The sequence below is a fragment of the Mobula hypostoma genome, chromosome 13 (genome assembly GCF_963921235.1).
Source record: "Mobula hypostoma chromosome 13, sMobHyp1.1, whole genome shotgun sequence".
Taxonomy (NCBI): Eukaryota; Metazoa; Chordata; class Chondrichthyes; order Myliobatiformes; family Myliobatidae; genus Mobula; species Mobula hypostoma.
This window is the reverse complement of record NC_086109.1, coordinates 8,285,984-8,307,038: the sequence shown is the minus strand read 5'-3', so window position 1 is coordinate 8,307,038 and position 21,055 is coordinate 8,285,984. Positions and strand designations below refer to the sequence as shown.

Here is a 21,055-nt window from a genome sequence, read left to right as displayed (position 1 = left end):
ATTAAAAATCGTAAGTAAAAACATTCTATAGAATAAAATGTAACTGAATATATCATCAACAGGCATTAAGTAATCCGATAAGCAGGCCAAATTTAAAAGTAGGTTTTTAGAAGTGGTTGGAAACTTTCCACATTACTAGCTTGGCCTATCTCAGTCGGTAGAGTATTCTAGATTTTGGAGCATAACAGCCCTCATCACCAGTTCTTATATGCTCAGCTTTAGGAATACCAAGCAAACCAATATTCGTGGATCTAAGATTATGAATAGGAATGTAAGGAGGATAGACACTCCCAAATATACAAAGAAGCAAGATTATTAACAGCCTTAAGACTATTTTAATATTAATTCTAAAGGACACAGGCAGCCAGTGTAATGATGCCAAAAGCGGTGAAATGAGCTCAGATTTTCTTTTTTTTGGTTAGGATTCTTGCATTTTTTGAACAAGCTGCATCTGATTTATATCTTTCCTAAGCAGTCCTGAGAAGAGTGCATTACAGTAGTCTAATTAGCTAAACACACAAGTGTGCATTAATTTCCAGAGGGCACTCCAGTTACTTTTCCTTTGAAGTCAGAAAGGAGAACCTAAGAGCGATGTAATCGATTGTCACTGCTCTAGTGGGAGCCTTCAACATCTCTTCCTTCATTGCTGCGGAAGCTTTGACCACTGCAATGCAGAGCTGTGGAGAGACATGGCATGGAAACAAGCCCTGATGAGTCCTGATGAAGGGTCTCAGCCAGAATCGTTGACTCTTTTTGTAGGGGTTACTCTGGAATTGTGCTCTTCTGCCCAGGTCTGCAGCAGTTATCAATCACAAACACGGGAGATTCTGTAGGTGCTGGAAATCCAGAGCAACACACACACAAAATGCTGGAGGAACTCAGCAGGTCAGGCAGCATCCATGGAAATTAACAAACAATCGAAGTTTCGGGCCAAGACCCTTTTCAGGACTCGGCCTGAAATGTCAACTGTTTTTAGATGCTGCATGACCTGCTGAGTTCCTCCAGCACTCTGTGTGTGTGTGTGTGTGTGTGTGTGTGTGTGTGTGTATATAATGTGTGGCGTGTGTGCGTTGGTGTTGCTCTGAGTTTTTCAATATCTGTAGAATCTCTTGTTTATCAGTCTGATGTGCTTTATCAGATAATAATCCAGTGGAAGGGTAGATACAATACACTGATGCTGCAATGCTGAAGAAACTCAGCTATCAATCACCTATTTTATTTTAAAATTAATCACCCAAAATTTCACACTAATTATCTATATGTCCACCTTAACTTCAAACTACAACTCTCTTCCCTTATGCATTAATGTCAAAACTCAAACTTCACAGTGTTTGGAGCACTGCAAGTCTGTGTCTTTACTGATGCTTTGCTGCACACTTGAGTGCCCAGTGGGGGGTGCTGATGCTTTTTTTGCTGGTGGGGGTGGGGAGGGGAGGGGAGTCGTTGCCTTGCTGCTGCTGCTTGTGCGTGGGAGGGAGTTGCTGGGGGAGGCTTTGGGTTTTAACGTTTTAACTCTCATTCATTCTTTGGGGCACTCCTCTGTTTTCGTGGATGTTTGCGAAGAAAAAAGAATTTCAGGATGTATATTGTATACTTTTCTCTGACATTAAATGCACCTACTGAACTCTGTGAATCAACACACACACACAAAATGGTGGAGGAACTCAGCAGGTCAGGCAGCGTCTACAGCAGGAAATGAACCGTTAACGTTATGGGCTGAGACTCTCCATCAGACCTTTCATGTCCCGATGAAGGGTCTTGACCAGAAGCATCAACTGTTCATTTCCCCCTGCAGGTACTGGGTGACCCAGCATCACAGTTGGGTTTATTATCACTGACATATGTCATGAAATCTGTCTTGTTTAAAAAAAAACAAGAAGTACAGCACAGCAACAGTCTCTTCTGGATCAACGAGCTTATGCCGGCCGATTAACCGAAGATCTGGTACGTCTTTGGAATGAGGGAGGAAACTGGAGCACCCGGAGAAAACCCACACGGTCATGGGGAGACCATACCAACAGCAGCAGAATTGCACCCAGGTAGTGGGAACTATTATAGCATTCTGCTAACCTGACACCCTGGGTTTCTCCAGTGTCGTGACTGCATTGCTCTCGATTTCCAGCATCCGCAGAACCTTCTGCGCTAACAATAAACTCTGCACTTGGCTATATTCAACACAACAATCCAAAGCCTCATCAGACCGCAGTGTGTCGGTCTGCGGGCCTGATTTTTAAGTGAGTTACCACGCTAATCTATTTGTGTCCCAACTGAAGCCACATAGTAACTTCACTTTCCTTGCATGCAGTCCAATTTCCGAAATGCCCAACTGGCAGACGAGACCTCCTGTGTGAAATACAAAAGTAGCTCACAAGCTGCCAGAAAGCCAGGCACACAGCTGCACTGCTAAATAAAGCCAGTGCAATTCTCACTAACACAGAAATAAATTGAACATCAAAAACAATTAGTCTCCACGCATCATCACGGGGTGATATTAGGCAGAAGATTTAGCATCTGCTCCGGCTGTTAGGAATGATCGCCAGTCGCTCAGAAATTTGTTGCTTGATGTTCTTTTATCTCTGCCTGAGAAACACATGGGGAATATCCTGAAGAATGATCTTGGTCTTAAACGTCGACTATCTATTCATTTCCATAGATGCTGCCTGACCTGCTGAGGTCCTCCAGCATCTTGTGTGTGTTGCTTTAGACTTCCAGCATCCGCAGGATCTCTCGTGTTTATGGTTTCACCTATCACCTTCTAGATATCCTTCTTCCCACTCCCCCCGCACCTTTTCATTCCGGTGTCTTCCCCCTTCCTTTCCAGTCCTGAAGAAGGGTCTCGGCCTGAAACGTCAACTGTTTATTCATTTCCATCGATGCTGCCTGATCTGCTGAGCTCCTCCGGCATTTTGTGCATGTATTTCTGGGGAATAGTTTCTTTCTCACAGGGGAATTTGACAAGCTTCTGGCTTTCTGTCACAGCAGCAGTCTGATCAAACACCCCTCGTGCAGATATTGGTATTGGTTTTAATGTTTTGTTAACTTTAGAAATACATCATGGAAACAGGATTTTCCGATCCAATGAATCCACATGACCCAATTACACCCGTGTGACCAATTAACGCACTATCCGTATGTCGTTGGAATGTGGGACGAAACAGGAGCGCTCACACGGGGAGAACGTACAAACTCCTTACAGACAGCAGTGAGGACCGAACCCCGACCGATGTTGGCTGGCGCTGTAATAGCATTACACTGACCACAGCCGGCCAGTGATGTACTGGTTCCAGCACCGGACTTTCGAGGAGAGTGGTCCCAAGCTTGAATCCAGCCGGCTCCTTGCGCGCTTTCCATCCGCGCTGGGTTGAGCGTCGAGCTAGCAACTTGGCCTCGTAGAAAACAGTCAAACGATACGGAATTGGCAAAAATGTCACCCGGTGCGCCACGAGGAACAACAGCAACAACCACTACACTGCCATATGTACCTGGACACGGGAAGGTGTTGTAGGGAGATTACGCCACACATCAAGAGATTCAAAGGTTCATTTATTATCAAAGTATACAACTCTGAAATTTTTCTTCTCCAGATAGCCACGAAACCAAGAAAGAAAGGAACAGCAGCATGATCATCAACTCCCAAATCCCTCCACCACGCACCAAAAAACGAACAGAAATGGAGCAGACACATCAACACCCAAATCCCCCTCCTCCACACACAAAAAAACGAGAAAGATCGGGCGAAAAACTTAGAATATAAAAAGTACAAGGCATAAGACTACAAGCACATCAAGGCATGTAAAAAGCGAACAGAATTTGGAATATAGTGTTACTGTTACAGAGAAGGTGCAGTGCAAATGCGAGGGCCACAACAAGATAGAGAGATCAAGAAGTCATCTTTATCGTACAAGAAGTCTGTTCAGGAACCTGATAACGGTGGGATAGAAGCTGTCCTTGAGCCTGGTGGTATGTGCTTTCAGGCTTCTGTCTGATAGGACAGAGGTAGGAATGCCTGGACTGGGAGGTGTCCTTAATTATCTCAAGGCAGAGAGAAATGTAGACAGAGTCAGTGGAAGGGAAACTGGTTTGTTTTATGGACCAGGGTGGGGGTTCACACATGCACCCCAAATTTTCATAGGACAATGTCACTCCACATGTGATACACTACAGGGAGGAACCTGATGACCAGGAAGTCTGGGACAACCTTTTTATTACTTAATATCTGGACTAGGATGCCTACTGACTTTGCATCCTTTGAGGACCCGAGATACTAAAGCTCTCTCCACAGATGCTGCCTGACTTGCTGAGTAGTGCCAGCATTCTGTGTGTGATGCTCTGGATTTCCCGCATCTGCAGGATCTCTCGCGTCTAGTTACTACTGCAAGAACTCCGATGGGATAGATGAGCAACACACACAAAACGTTGGAGGAGCTGATGAAAAGTCCCTGCATTAAGTGTGGCAGATAGATAGAAAACAATTTTCATGGTTTCAAAGTGCTGAGTCTCAATGGAGTTAAATACCACAGACTAAACATTGGTAGGGTAACACACACAAAATGCTGGAGGAACTCAGCAGGTCGAGCAGCATCAATAAACGGGAACAAACAGCTTGAGACCCTTGGCCCGAAACATCAACTGTTCATTCCACTTTTTCAATGCTGCCTGACCTTCTGAGCTTCCTCCAGCATTTTGTGTGTGTATTGCTCTGGATTTCCAGCATCTGTTCTGCTTACAATGGAATATAAATCTGACTTCTACCAGGTCTATCTAGACCAAATTGAATTGGGTGTCAGTGGAAGAAAGCCAAGAGATCCAACTGAATAAATAAAGTCAAAGTTCAGAGACTCAAAGTACATTAATTATCGAAGTATGTACACAGAATACAACTCTGGAGATTTGTCCATCCGCAGGCAGCCACGAAACACCACCATGGAACCCGTTCAAAACATCAAACACTCAGCATGCGAAAAAGAACGCTGCGTCAACGGCAAAAAGTGAGCGGACCGCACACAGAATATTAAACATCGAACCAGGAGTCCAGTAGCATCCAGTGTAGTTCAGTTCAGCGCTGTGCTACTGCCCATTACAGGCCCTGGGGCTATTCTTTGCCCAAGTGCCCCAAACTGCATTGACTGCCCCAATATAACTGCACAAAAAGAGAAAAAAAGTAATCCAGGAGCACATGCAATATGAACCTCAAAGATCCCCAAAACGAGGCCACAGCCTTGCCCAACCCTTGCAATGAGGATCTCAAGACTCCTGCACTTTCCTCTGACAGCAGCTGGCAAGAGGGGCAGCAAGACCGGTCAAACACAGGTAGGCGTCGCTGCACAGTTGCCCATCCTCCGCTTTCGTCCTCGCTGAGTTCAACTTCGCTCAATGCTTCAGTCGGACAGAAGCGATGGAGCCGATCACGGGCTCGCGTTTTTGTCTCCAGGCGCCACACCTCACCAAACTCCCTTGGAGGGAGCAAAGCGCCAGATCACTCAATCGGCCCACAAATACGTCATCAAAATGCAAATCAGATTTCAATCACACGCAGCTTAGGAGGAGAATCATATTTGGAAGAAGTAGTAGTAACAGAAGCAGTTTCGTGAACTGTCAGCAGGGCGTTGTCGTTGGTTGCATTGTCCTCTGGCGCTATCTTTAAGACTGACCTCAGTATAACCTCAATTCGTCATTCAGCTGACTCAACATTACATTACAGCAACAACTTCTCGATGAAGAATAAACTCTTCTCAGGCTTCCAGCGGGTCCAGGTGTCCATTTTAACCGATGTTTCGGTGGCAAACTCTGCCATCTTCATGAGAGATGATGCCGGGGTGCGTCTGGTCTGGTGGTATAGATACCCTCCCCGCCGTCGTCCATCCCTCCTGATTGGATAGATCTCAAGCAATCAGGTTTCTGCTGTCACATCTTGTTTAAAATCATATTCCAGTTCTTACTTAGAGTGAGTGCTTTTCGTCTTTGGTGAAATTCTTATTCTTTAGTCTTACTTCAATGGCTTCCTTCACCAGGTGGTCCCAAAACCCATTGGTGCGGCTCTGTAGTTTTGTGCCATCGAAGGTAATGTTCTGCTACTGCCGATTTCTCCCACATCAAGAAGAATAGGAGATGTACCCATATGGGTTACTGGAGAAATCAGCAGAAGCACATACACGCCAGAAAGCACTAGATCTTTCTTCATGAAGCGTTCTAATTCCTTGAATGGGATTCAAACCCATGCTTTTATTAGAAATGAGAGCATAGCCAGAATGCAAAGATGACACAAAGTGCCTCTTAAATGAATGGATAGAACCAAGGAATAATACAGCACTGAAACAAGCCATTCAGCCCAACCCGTCCAGGCTACTCAGTCTACCAAAGCCAGTCCCACTTGCCTGTGTTTGGCCCCCATCCCTTTGAACCTTTCCGAATGATACCAAACATAATTCGGTGGTAATGTGACATATTGAGGAAAAGGGAAGTATACCATAGCGAAGCCAACATCCGCTTTCTTCAACGCTGGTCCATCATTCGTTCCATCTCCGGTTACAGCCACAACCTGCCGCATTTCTCCGATGGTGCTGTCAATGATACCTGTTTCAAAAAAGGACACTCAACTGAACTTGTGCGTGACAACACACCCCAGACCATTGATTTATTTATTGAGATACAGCGCGGAATAGGCCCATTGTGCCATGCCGCCCAGCAATTCCCCAGTTTTTAACCCTAGCCTAATCACAAGACAATTTACAGTGACCAACTAACCTACTAACTAGTACATCTTTGGACTGTGTCAGGAAACCATGGACTCATGGGGGAAGGTACAAACACCCTAACTGAACCCGGGTCGCCTGTACTGTAAAGCATTGTGCTAACCACTATGCTGCCCTAATTAGAAAATACTAGCTGTCTTCTGGACAACAAAGATGGTGATTGTTTGCATTTTACATAAAAATAGCCAAAGTATCACAAAACCAATGGGATAATGTTGATTCTGTTGGTAGCAGACACCAACAGAATTAACAAACTCATTCGTAAGGCCAGTGATGTTGTGGGGATGGAACTGGACTCTCTGACGGTGGTGTCTGAAAAGAGGATGCTGTCCAAGTTGCATGCCATCTTGGACAATGTCTCCCATCCACTACATAATGTACTGGGTGGGCACAGGAGTACATTCAGCCAGAGACTCATTCCACTGAGATGCAACACAGAGCATCATAGGAAGTCATTCCTGCCTGTGGCCATCAAACTTTACAACTCCTCCCTTGGAGGGTCAGACACCCTGAGCCAATAGGCTGGTCCTGGACTTATTTCCTGGCATAATTTACATATTCCTATTTAATTATTTATAGTTTTATTACTACTTAATTATTTATGGTGCAACTGTAACGAAAACCAATTTCCCCTGGGATCAGTAAAGTATGACTATGACTATGACTATGACTAATGACCAATGTCAAAGTAATGAGAATAAACCCTCCCCTGGTGACCACACAACGGATTTCTGTTCATTGGTAAAGTGGACGTGGAGGGGCTATTTCCACTATTTACTTCATGTATTGATTTATCCACCTGAGTAAAATTTTTTTTATTTGGGGATGCAGCATGGCAACAGGCCCTTCCCACCCAAAGAGCCCGCGCCACCCGTTACACCCATGTGACCAATTAACCCTCTAACCCGTACGTCTTTGGAATATGGGAGGAAACCGGAGCACCCGGAGGAAATCCACGCGGTTACAGGGAGAACGTACAAACTCCTTTCAGACGATGGTAGAATCGAACCGGGGTCACTGGCGCTGTAACGAGAATTACGCTAACTGCTACGCTATCGTGCCTCCCCAATTAGTAGCAGTTCAGCAACCAAGGGTGCCATCTCAGAATAAAGCATGTCCCTTTAGAACAGAGATGAGGAGGAATTCCTTTAGCCAAAAGGTGGCGAATCTGTGGAATTCATTGCTGTGGAGACGAAGTCATCGGGTTTATTTGAGGCAAAGATTGATAGGGTTCTGATTGGTACGGAGGCTAAGGATTATGGGAGAAGGTGGGAGAATGAGGTTTAAAATTAGCCATGAGTGAATGGTGAAGCAGACTCAATGAGCTGAATGATCCAACTCATCTCCTATATCCTATGGCCTTATGTGCCCGAAATATAGAACAGATGTATCAGCCGGAGGACTAGGGATTTGAGGACTTGAGTTATAGGGTTGAATAAGGTTAGGACTTTATTCCTGGAGTGCAGGACACTGAGGGGAGATTTGAAAGGGGTACAGTATATAAAATTATGAGGGGTATAGATAGGATAAATGCAAGCAGGCTTCTTCCACTGCAGTAGGATGAGACTAGAACTAGATGTCATGGGTTAGGGGTGATAGGTGCAATATTTAAGGGGAATCTGAGTGGACACCTCGTCACTCAGAGGGCAGTGCCTGTGGTATGAGCTGGCAGTGGAAGGGTGGATGGGGCTTCAATTGTAACACTTATGAGAAGAATGGATAGGTAGAGGGCGCAAGGGGTTTGGAGAGCTATGGTCTGGGTGCAGGCCGGTGGGATCAGGCTAGCATGGCCCAGATGGGCCGAAGGGTCTGTTTCTGTGCTATAGTGCTCTATGACTCGCTGAGGGATTCAGATTTCCTTCATGCCCCCCTCGTTGCATTAGGCCAGTCACGGGAACATGGTGAAGGGAGCAATTCCCATTAATGTACTTGGCTTACAGACCAGGAAATGGAAATGAGGTGGTTTGTTATTCAGCCAGAAATGACACCCTGTGCTAAGTGGCCATTTTGTGCAATAGATTTAAAGTCAGAGTCACAGGATTATATAGCATGGATACAGGTCCTTCGGCCCCACTGGGTAATACTAGCCCATCATTTGCCCATTAGTGTGTTTGCCCATGTTTGGCCAATATCTCTATATACTTTTCCCATCTATGTACTTGTCAACGTCAATTAAATGGTATTGGGGGTGGGGGCGGGGGCACGGCACAGGATTGAAATAAGCTGCAGGAAGTTGTAAACTCAGTCAGCTCCATCATGGGCACTGGCCTCCCCAGCACCCAGAACGTGCCATCTTCTCACTGTCACCATCAGGGAGGCTTCACAGTAGCCTGAAGGCCCAACCACTTCATCTGTCGGCTCATTCCATATAGCCACCATTCTCTGTGTGAAGATGCTGGCACTAGGTCCCTTTTAGTTCTCATCCTAAACCAATATCTCCTAGCTTTCCCTGTGACCATCCACCCCATCTATGCCCCTCTTGATTTTATACATCTCTATAAGCTTTCTAAAGATGTAATCTGCATCACTGTCTGGTATGGGGAGGGCACTGCTCAGGATCGAAATCAGCCGTAGGAAGTTGTAAACTCAGTCAGCTCCATCATGGGCACCAGCCTCACTGGCATCCAGGATACGTTGCCTTCAGGGAGTAGGCAGAGGAGCCAGAAGACATGCAGTCAACATCGCAGGAATAGCTTCTTCCTTTCTGAATGGACATTGAACCCATAAATTTTACCTCACTACTTCTTTTTATCTTTCTGCATTACTTAATTTAACACATTATACAAATCTTACTGTAACTCACAGTTTTTATTCCTATGTGTTGCAATGTACTGATGTTGCATATCAACAAATCAGAATCAGATTTAACATCACCAACCCACGCCTTGGAATTTGTTGTTCTGCAGCAGCATTATAGTGAAATACATTAAAGATTACTGTAAATTGCAATAAAAATATATTGTAATGCAAAAAGAGAGCAAAATTGTAAAGTAGTATTTATGGACCATTCAGAAATCTGGTGGTGGAGGGGAAGAAGCTGGTTTTAAATGGTTGAGCGTGCGCCTTCGCCTCTCTGATGGTAGAAATGAGAAGAGGGCGTGCCCTGGATGGTGAGGGTCAACACTCAGACTCTGACACAACAGAGAATAAAGTCCTAGTCTGCCTAACTGCTTCCTTTAACTCAAACTCTTTAGTCCTGGCTACATCATTGTGGATTTCTATGATGGTAATTTCTAAATTATAATCTCATAATTTATTCTGTCAATGAGAAACTCAAAGAAGGTTATTATCCTGCAATGCATTTTGAAAGATACATTTATAGCTGCACCTCTCACAGCAGGAGTGAAATTCCAAAGCAAACCCCGTGCTACCAAATGTACCGACCTCGAGTTGGGATCGGTTTTATTTTGGGTATTAACCCCAATTTCTTTCCTGTGGTTGAGTTTGAGAAAAGTTCAAAGTAAATTTATCAACAAAGTACAAGAGGACCACAACCTTGTCGTGGGGTTTGGAAGCTTGTGTGCCTCAATGATCCAGAGAGCCCTGTTGGCTGGAGTCGGGGCCTTGTGCTCTGGCTCTTGGTAGGGTCACCCATGCTAAACAGGCCAGACTAAGGGTGGTCCACAGTGGTCTTGCAGGCTCAAAGCTACCAACCCCGAGTGGTCAAAGAAAAATTGTTAAAGAAACAGCAGAAGCTGTCCTAAAGCCCAGTGGCGTAACAGGCATATGATAATGATGATGATGACATATACGTAATTGTCACCATATACCACCTTATAAAGGGATTGAATTTACTAGTGTTTGGCATCAAGTCAAGTGATGACAACAAGGAATCACGCAAAAGGCCGGTTTAAAGGAAACTTCACCCAGTGTTACCAGAATGCTTGCATTTGGGCATTAAATTAATCAGAAAACTTTATAAATTAATTCCAACTTCCAAAAGCGTTTCAGAATTTGCTGAAAAGTGGATTCTCACAATGATCCTTTAAGATCAAGTAAGCCCTAGTACTTCATAAGAAACTCCATAAGGAAGGTCAACTAACTGACTATTCAATTTTGGTGTGCTTAGTAAAAGTGACGCATTTTGTGAATGGGTCATTAAAATATAATCTCCCATTCTGGCACAATGTTTACACACATCCACTGCCAACTATAACCAGTGCAGCACTGAAGAACGTCTTTAACCCTGACAACATGCCATGCTTCAAGAACTGATCTCACTGAACTGTTCAAAATAAAAATTCCCACGAAAAGATAAAAAAGTTTCCATCATTGCCTTTGGAAGAGAGAAAGGAAAAGTAATCCAAAATTAGCAAGATTTATATTTGTACATAGCAAGGGGCTGGGATTATCCTACACAAACTCCTGTGACTAAACACAGCCTTGGAAATAGTTTGACCTCGTCGTCATGCATTTTAAAGACTGGGCTCTTTAGCATGTCCGATGACAAAGAAAGTCTGAAAATATTTTCATAAAAGAGCACTGACTGACTGAAATCTTAGAGGAGATCTGTCTTGGAGTCTGAGATAATATCTTACTGCAAAGGCGGGGGGAATTATAAGGATTTTTTCTATTGGAGGTGGAATGTATATCATATAAGCATTTTAAGAGCATTAACTAGAAAGACTTCTTTCAGACTGTTCGGTTCTGAGGTAATCCATTTATTTCTCTACAACTAGAGGCCACTTGGCCCATTGGATACATACTAGCCCCTGAGGGCACAATTCCATCAGATCCATTTTTCCCCTTAATTCCCTGTGAGGCCTCAATATCCACCCTCAGGTATTTGTCAGCTCCGCTGTGAGCCTTTTTTTTTGGCCAGTTCCTTACTACTGGGGGTAATGTACAGCAAGCAGCTTATTAACCAACCAGCATCTGGGAGGAAACAAGATCTCTCAGTGGAAACCACGCACTCATACAGTGTGTGTGCAAACTCGGTGCAGACCGCACCCAAGGGCAAGGATCAAACACAGACCCCTGCACTTGTGACGCGAGTCCTGTCGAATATTGGAAGGCTCAGAAAGAGTGGACGTGGAGAGGATATTTCCAACAGTGGGTGAGTCTAGGACCAGGGAACACGGTCTCAGAATAGAAGGACTTCCCTTTAGAACAGAGATGAGGAAGAATTTCTTTAACCAGAGGGGTGGTGAATCTGTGGAATTCATTGCCACAAATGGCTGTGGCTGCCAAGTCTTTGTGCATATTTAAAGTGGAGGTTGATAAGTTCTTGATTAGTAAGGGTATCAAAGGTTTTGGAGAGAAGGCTGGAGAATGGGGTGAGAGGGATAATGAATCAGCGTGTTAAAATGGTACAGCAGACTCGATGGCCCGAATGGCTAAATTCTGCTCTCATGGCTTATGGCAACAACGTTAACAATTGGTATTAACTATTTGAACACTGAATAGGAAGAGGACCCTCAGCCCACTGTGTTGTACTGAACTAATAAGGGTAATGACACCTAGTCTTCTTCTGTCTCCACATGTCCAAATCCTTCCATTCGTCACACATTAATCTGCATATTTAAGAGTCTCTTAATGCCTCTATTGGAAACCACTGTTTCTTCTTAATAACACTTTTTAAAAGAATTGTACTTTTTAGCAACTTCATGTATGTACATGGTAGTTCATTCCCACTTACTGGCAGAAAACTGTATATCAGCTAAACTAACGGTTTAACACCCTTCTCATTTTTCACTGGCTAAATATTAGCACATTACCCACATGATGTAATCGTTGTAATTATGTAGCCTAGTTTATTTCTATCTCAGGAATCTTTCTTATCTTATTATAAAAGTGATCGATTTTTCAGAGGTGCCATCTTTATTCCCTTGTCTTCACATCCATACACCTCTTAGCATTGTTTCCCAGCTCTTTGTTTAGTTTTCTTAGTATTTGTATGTTTATTTGTACTTTAAAATAAACTGAAAGCTTGGAATTAAGACTGCTCATCATTCCTGACACCCGGAAGAACCCTAAGGATCAGAAAATAAACAGGGATCCAACACCTTGATTGTACCTGCTTCTACGGCTAGTGCCGGCTGCGCATTTCAGGCTCCCACCACTCTCCGTGTAAAAAAAAAATGCTCTGCACATCTCCTTTCAAGTCTACTTCTCTCAACTTAAATGCAGGTCCTCTAGTATTAGACATTATAACCCCTGAGGGGAAAAAAAAGCTGCCGGCTGTCTACTCTATCTATGGCCCCCCCCCCCAAATCCTTTAAACCTCTATCAATTCTCCCCTCAGTCTCTGCTGCTTTACATAAAACAACCTTCGTTTGCCCAGTCTCTGCTTACAGCACTTGCCCACTAATCCAGGCCGCACCCTGGCAGATGGATGACAGAAAAATGCAGGGAGTTGTGGGTCAGAAAGCTTAGATTGATTGTGGAGTAGGTTAAAAGGTTAGCACAACATTATCAGCCGTAGGTCCTGTACAGTTCTACGTTCTTCAGCGCCTGTGTCTTCACAAGGATATATTATGATATACAAAGACTTAAAAATAAATTTCACAGATTATGAGCTTTAAAACACAACATAGGCCCCTTAGCCAATGATGTTGTGCCCGAATTAATTAATGAATTAATTTTTGAGATTCAGTGCACAATAGGCCCTTCTGGCCCCTTCAGCCATGCCGCCCAGCAATCCCCCGATTTAACTCGAGCTTAATTACAATGACCAATTAACCTACCAATCGATATGTCATTGGACTGTGGGAGGAAACACACACGGTCACCGGGAGAATTACAGACAGTGGCAGGAACCGAACCCAGGTCGTCGATACTGTAAAGCGTTGTGCTGACCTCTGTGCTACCATGCCACCCCCTACTCTACAATCTCAACAGCATACTCTACAATCAATCTAGCTCTTCCCTCCCATGTAGCCCTTCAATCTTTCTTTCATCCATATGCCTATCTAAGAGTCTCTTCGTTATTCCAGTGCATCTGCATCTACCATTACCCCAAGCAGCGGGTTCTACGCATCCATCCCCTCTCAGTGTAAAAATCGTACCCCAGATACCCCCCTTCATACTTTCCTCCAATCACCTTAAAATTATGCCCTCTTGTAGTCACCAAACTTTATTCTGCAAGTAGCTCGGGTACAATTTCCCATATGCCATTTTCAGAACCATCTCCTTCCGTTCTAATATCATATGCCTTGCACCTGCATCACGCACAGGGATCAAAAACAGCCTGAAGTTACCTCATCCCCCAAGCCCTGCACAATCCGAATGGCAATCAAAAATAGAAGCCTGCATCAACTGTAACCTTTGGGCTGCAGATCCGGTTTCACAGTTCAACAGGAAGCAGTACAGTGGTGTTAATGAACTACGCTCCTGTAGAATACCTTTGACTAGCGTGTGTTTATCTGTTGGGGACGAGCGAGCAAGGACACGAAGACTGGGCCACACTTTGTCCAGGCGTTCTTGTTCCACCTTAAGAGAAAGAAAGCAAAGTTCATGAAGCAAATTGCACAGTCGGAATCAGGTTTAATATCACTGGAATTCGTTGTGAAGTTTGCTGTTCCACAGCAGCAGAACAGTGCAAGACATAAAAAATACTATAACTTACAATAAGAAATATATACCAAAAAGATTAAGCAAGTAATGCAAAAAGAGAAAAATAGTGAAGTACTGTTCATGGGTTCATTGTCCGCTCAGAAACCTGATTGTAGAAGGGAAGAAGTTTTTCCTAAAATTGGTTGGTTCATTGCCAGCTCATAAATCTGATAGTGAAGGAGAAGAAACTGTTCCTAAAATGTCGAGTGTATTCCTTCAGGCCCCTGTACCTCCTCCCTGATGGCAATATTGAGAAGAGGGCTTGTCTTGGGTGATGGGGGTCCTTAATGATGGATTTCTTACTGAAAGTATTGCTGATTACTTGTTACTTATAGGTTTGATTTAGTAAACAAACTCAAATACTTACTTCCCTACTGGTTTGTGATCCCTGAAATTGCCCTTTTAAAAGCAACACTTCTCCACGTTGATGTCAGGTTAATGGAGAAGTGATCATGGGTTTCCACAGTCACAGACACACAGCAGAGAAACAAGCTCTTTAGACCCATTCAAAGTCAAAGTAATTTTTATTACCAAAAAACATATATGTCATCATATTCTACCTTGAGATTTATTTTCTTACAAGTATTTACAGGAAAATAAAGATATACAATAGAATTCAAGAAAAACCACAGGTAAAACTACATACTTTAGACTGACAAATAACCAATTGCGCAAAAGGCAAACTGTGTAAATAAAAAATAAACAAATACATAATCTGGGAATATGAGCTGCAAAGACCTCTTAAGTGAGTTTGTAGGTCGTGCAGTCAGTTCAGAGTTGAGGCCAACCATGTCAACTTTGACCAACTTCTATTGGCATACAGTGAAGAGCATTCTGAATGGCCTGGTGTGGATACACCAACGTCCCGGAACATTATCTGCCCCTGCACGTACATCAGCAATGGTGCAGAGGAGGAGATGGTTGAGAGTGTCATGTTCCAAGGTGAAAACATTACCAATAGTTTGTCCTGCTCTAACCAGATAGACACAGTGGCCAAGAAGGTACACTGACCTTGACCAATTTTTATTGCTGTGCGATTGGAATGATCCTTTCTGGATGCATCACAACCTATTTTGAACTATTAATTTAATTTTCTTTTGCAACTTACAGTAACTTTTTAGTCTTGCGCTGTGTGGTTGTCCGCCGTGTCAGATGATGACAGACCAGTGCGGGAGAGTTTTTAAAGTGGAGAACCCGTTGCACTGAGACAGTTTCACTCTCTTGACTTCAGGCGTCCAAGTCCAGTGGTAAAAACAAGTGTCACAAACTGGGGACTTCCTCGGTTGCAGTGGATGACCATGATGTCTTCTGTGCCTTTTCATGCCCTTCGTTGTTCATGGAGCGTTGCAGAGCCACCTTCCTGGCCATTAGATCTCACCGTAGATCCCATCCGACCCGTCCGCCAGAGCTGACTTCACAGGCTGGGACAGGCATGTCCCAATCTCACCGGGGTCTGAGGCCGCCGGCTGCCCTTGCCTGTTGAGCTCCCCCATCAAAGCGGTTTATCGGGTCGTGGCCGCTATCACATGCAAACAGGTGACAGCTGAGTGCCCGGCAGGGACCAAAGGTGAGTGAGCTGCCTGGGAATGGACACGACAAGCCCCTTCACCAGAGGTGCCACCCCTCCCTGGACACCCCTTTCACTGTACTGCGGCCACAGAACAACAAATTTCACGTCTGACGTCAGAGATAATAAACTTGATTCTAAACACTACAGATGGATGTTTCTGTTACTTCAAAGAACCTCTTCAGAAATCGCATGTACTTAGAAATTCAGGCTTGTGCCCAAATCTCAGTCATTGCAATGTTTTTTGGTGTGGTTCCAGCTTCAAGTATATCTGCTGCCACTAGAGTTCACTGCTGCTGACATTTTATTGCTCAGAGAGCACTTGGAATATAGTGAGCATTTCTCTGCCTCATATCTACGAAAGGATGTGCTGACATTGGAAAAGTTCCACAGGAGGTTGATCTTGGGAATGAGAGGGTTAATATACGAGAAGCATTTAATGGCTCTGGGTCTATACTTGCTAGAATTTAGAAGAATGAGGGGAGATCTTATTGAATCCTATTGAATATTGTAAGGCCCATATAAAGTGGATGTGCAGAGGATGTTCCCAAAAAATGGAGAGTCTAAGACACAGGGCACAGCCTCGTAAGGCAATGATGTCCCTTTAGAACAGAGATTATGAGGAATTTCTTTAGCCAGAGGGCAGTGAATCTGTGGAATTCATTGCCTTCGTCGGCTGTGGAGGCCAAGTCACTGGGTGTATTTAAAGCAGAGGGTGATACGCTTTTGATAAGTAGGTTGTCAAAGGTTACAGGGAGAAGGCAGGAGAATGGGGTTGAGAGGGAAAGTGAATCAGCCGTGATGGAATGGTGGAGCTGACTTGATGGGTTGAATGGCTATGTTGTTTGGTCTTTATTACCACAGCAACGAAGACAAAGAGTCTCCTTCCAGTCAGCACCAGCTCGCTAACTCCACAGAGTGACATTGAGAGACATCCACCTCAGTCACAACTTAATCAAAATCGTTTCAGAGATATTGATAGGTCACCAGACACTTCTAGGAAGGAATGGGATTGGCCATGGCTAGACACTAAAGACCTCGGAATATAATGTTCCCTTGAATGCACCCATATGAATGGGTATATTTTTAATCAACAGAGTGTGGATTACAGCTCATGCAAATTTTGGAAGGCTCCACTTTGGCTTCTGCAAATGAACAATGCAGGTGATTGAGGTGCTGGAACTGCTTGTGAAACAGGTTATTCACCTGTAAAAGGAAAGGTCAAAGCACTTGTTTCCGAGATGGGGAATGCGTCATCGAAGGTCGGAGGTCAAGCCGCCAATCTGCTCATTAGCTGGTACAATGCTTGCAATGTGATATCAAGGCAGTACATTATTTCGAGTCAACCACACAAAGTGCTGGGCTGGAGGAACTCAACAGGTCAGGCAGCATCTATGAAGAGGAATAAAGATGTTTTGACTGTCCTGATGAAGGGTTTCGGCCCAAAATGTTGACTGTTTGTTCCTCTCCATAGATGCTGCCTGACCTGCCGAATTCCTCCAGCACTTTATGTGTGTTACTCTGGATTTCCAGCATCTGCAGAATCTCTTGTGTTTATGATGCCTTTATGCGATTCCTCTTCTCGATACCACAACAAGGTTGCATCTCAGAATGCGATGGTGCACAGAGTGGCAACAGTGCAGTAGAAGCCTGGATCTCAGTGCAGAATCACTAAACTGAGAAAAAGGAAAAAACAAGTGCCCAGGAATGGAAAAGTCTACAGAAAGTTGTGGATAAAGCCTCATCCATTACAGATAAAGCCCACCCCACCACTGAGCACATCCACTTGGAGCACTGCCACAAGGAAGCAGCATGCATCATCAAAGACCCCACCATAACACAAAATGCTGGAGGAACCCAGCAAGACTGCTGAAGGGTCTCGGCCTGAAATGTCCACTGTACTCTTTTCCACAGATGCTGTTAGGCCTACTGAGTTTCTCCAGCATTTTGTGTGTGTGGCTTGGATTTCCAGCATCTGCAGATTCTCTCGTTTGTGACCATAAAGATTATGCTCTCTTCTCACCACTACCATCAGGTACAGGAGCCTTAGGTGCAACACCACTTGGTTCAGGACAGTTACTACCCTTCAACCAGCAAGCGTGGATAACTCCACTCACCTCAACTCTGAACTGATTCCATTTTCAAGGACTCAGTAACTGCCCTCGGTATTATTTATTTATTTATCTGTACAATTCCTTTTCTTTTGCACACTTGCTTGTTTGTCGGTCTTTGTTTATGTATTTTTTTCATTAATTTTGGTGGCGGAGTGGAGACACGTCTCCACCAAAGGAGGTGTAAGGTGCTCCTTCCCTCTGCTAGCCTGCAGGTCACCCTTGGGCAAGGTGTAGCACCTGCTTAGCCCCCCGATCAGGGTCATGTGAAGCCACAGGAGCAGGCGGTGGATGGTTGTATGAGCAGCTGGTGCACATCACAATTCCTGATTATGTGACCACTGGCACCAGGTAGACAATCTCTGAAGAGTATTGATAATGGCCGGGATCACCCATCGTGTAAAGACACTGCCCAGAAGGAGGCAATGGCAAACCACTTCTGTAGAAACACTTGCCAAGAACAATCATGGTCATGGACAGACCATAATCACCTACGTCACAGGACATGGTACATAAAGATGATGATAATTTCATAAATTGCCAGAAGACAGAACATTCCAGCAAATTACAGGCCTTTGGCCCACGATGTTGTACTGTCCCTTTTAACCTATTCTCCAACAACAATAAATTCTATTGTATTTCCTTAGTTTCCTGTAAATGTCTGCGAGGAAATGAAATTTAAGGTAGTATTTGGTGACATATGCACTTTGATAATAAATTTACTTTGACTTTGGAGACACCCTTACACACACAGAATTGAAAGCAAAGCACTCTAGAGTTAAAAATAATTCAGCAGAATGTCAGTATTTTTCAATTATTCAGAGGCAGGTGATGTAATGAAAATAGATGACGAGCTGTTCTGGGAATGGCACAAATTTTCATGCTTCCTGTTGAGCGCCTTTCGCTTGCGAGGGAATTCCTGTTGCTAACTTGCTGAAACACTGCGGCAGGCAGCTACCAGGAGACATGACTTAGTCATTCCAGTTTTAGGTCATCCGTCTCTCAATGCACTTGTCTCCACATCGAACACAGAACACTGGACAGTACAGCACTGGGCAGGCCATTCGGCCCAAAATGTTGCGCTGACCTTGATGCTAATTTATGCTCTTCCAGTGTACAATATCCGCTCTTTCCCTTTATATTCATGTGTGTATCTAAAACCCTCTTAAGCTCCACCAAACTGCCCGATTCCACCCTTGTAACCCATTCTAGGCCTTTATATTCAGGGATTCGATTCCTGCTGCTTTCTGTAAAGAGAATGCACGTTGCATGGGTTTCCTCCAGGAATACCAGCTCCCTCCCACATTCCAAAAGTCGTATTGGATAGGAGTAGTGAGTTATGGGTATGCTATATTGGCGTTAGAAGTGTGGCAGCACGGTCCTTGCTAGTTTGATTTGATGCAAATGACTCATTTCACTGTATGTTTTGATGTACGTGTGACAAATAAGGTTAATTGTGTCTCTTACCTCTGTGCAAAAAGTTCGCACTTAATATCACCTTTAAAACACCTCCCCTGCCAAAACTTAAATGTACATCCTCTGGTGTTTGATATTTCTACTTCGGGGAAAACATCCTGACTGCTCCCCTATCTATAAAACAGTACAGACCTGTATAATCTTTTCCAAATACTGTGTTAGCTCGAAGATCAACCTAACCCTTCCCTCCTACATTGCCCTCCATTTTTCATAAGGAATTTGCCTGGAGACCAACACGACTGTCCTGACATGATCCTGAGTGAAGATGTTCCTTTCAGCTCTGAGTTCTGGTTACCAACCTCAGAGCAACTCATCTAATGAATGTGAGCCTTCCTTTTCACTTTAAAGACCATCTTGTGCTTCAGGGGCTGGGGAAAGCACAGGTTAATCACATCTTGCTTTTCTTTTTCTATTTGCACAATTTGTCATCTTTTACACACTGGTTGGTTGTCCGTGTCTGTGTGTACTTTATCATTGATTCAGTTGAGTTTCTTTGTATCTATAGTGAATGCCCGCAAGAAATGAATCTCAAGGTAGTATATGAGGACATATATGAGTATATATGTACTTTGATAATAAATTTACTTTGAATTTTGAAGCTCCACTCCACAGTGTCCCATCATTCACTACCTGGGCATGGGCTACACTAGGGCCCTCATATGAAACATTGACAACTCCTTCTCCTCCACAGGTGCAGTTTGTAGAAAGCAGCAAAGCAATTTAAACAGATGGAGGGAAACCATCATACCCACACTCCTGCCACTGGGTCCCCTCCCCCCACTGTTCCCATCAGTCCGTCACCCACAAACTCCTCCCACTGGGTCCCCTCCCCCCACTGTTCCCATCTGTCCATCACCCACACACTCCTCCCACTGGGTCTCCTCCCCCCACTGTTCCCATCTGTCCGTCACCCACACACTCCTCCCACCGGGTCCCCTCCCCCCACTGTTCCCATCTGTCCGTCACCCACACACTCCTCCCACCGGATCCCCTCCCCCCACTGTTCCCATCTATCCGTCACCCACACACTCCTCCCACCGGGTCCCCTCCCCCCACTGTTCCCATCTGTCCGTCACCCACACACTCCTCCCACCGGATCCCCTCCCCCCACTGTTCCCATCTGTCCGTCACCCACACACCCCCCTCCTCCCACCGGGTCCCCTCCCCCCCACTGTTCCCATCTGTCCGTCACCCACACACTCCTCCCACTGGGTCCCCTCCCCCCACTGTTCCCATCAGTCCGTCACCCACAAACTCCTCCCACTGGGTCCCCTCCCCCCACTGTTCCCATCTGTCCGTCACCCACACACTCCTCCCACCGGGTCCCCTCCCCCCACTGTTCCCATCTGTCCGTCACCCACACACTCCTCCCACCGGTTCCCCTCCCCCCACTGTTCCCATCTATCCGTCACCCACACACTCCTCCCACCGGGTCCCCTCCCCCCACTGTTCCCATCTGTCCGTCACCCACACACTCCTCCCACCGGATCCCCTCCCCCCACTGTTCCCATCTGTCCGTCACCCACACACTCCTCCCACCGGGTCCCCTCCCCCCCACTGTTCCCATCTGTCCGTCACCCACACACTCCTCCCAC

General features: G+C 44.9%; 1 protein-coding gene across 11 annotated transcripts in view; it reads right to left on the bottom strand.

The window, feature by feature from the left end:
• The window catches only part of LOC134355399 (plasma membrane calcium-transporting ATPase 1-like), a 357,414-nt gene that overhangs the window by 37,281 nt on the left and 299,078 nt on the right, over nt 1-21,055 (bottom strand). For all 11 annotated transcript variants that reach the window (XM_063065213.1, XM_063065220.1, XM_063065221.1 and 8 more), the window contains 2 exons: nt 14,096-14,183; nt 6,467-6,573 (listed from right to left, as the gene is read on the bottom strand). In XM_063065213.1, coding sequence (XP_062921283.1) covers nt 6,467-6,573; nt 14,096-14,183 — 195 coding nt within the window. The remainder of the gene's footprint in view (nt 1-6,466; nt 6,574-14,095; nt 14,184-21,055) is intronic.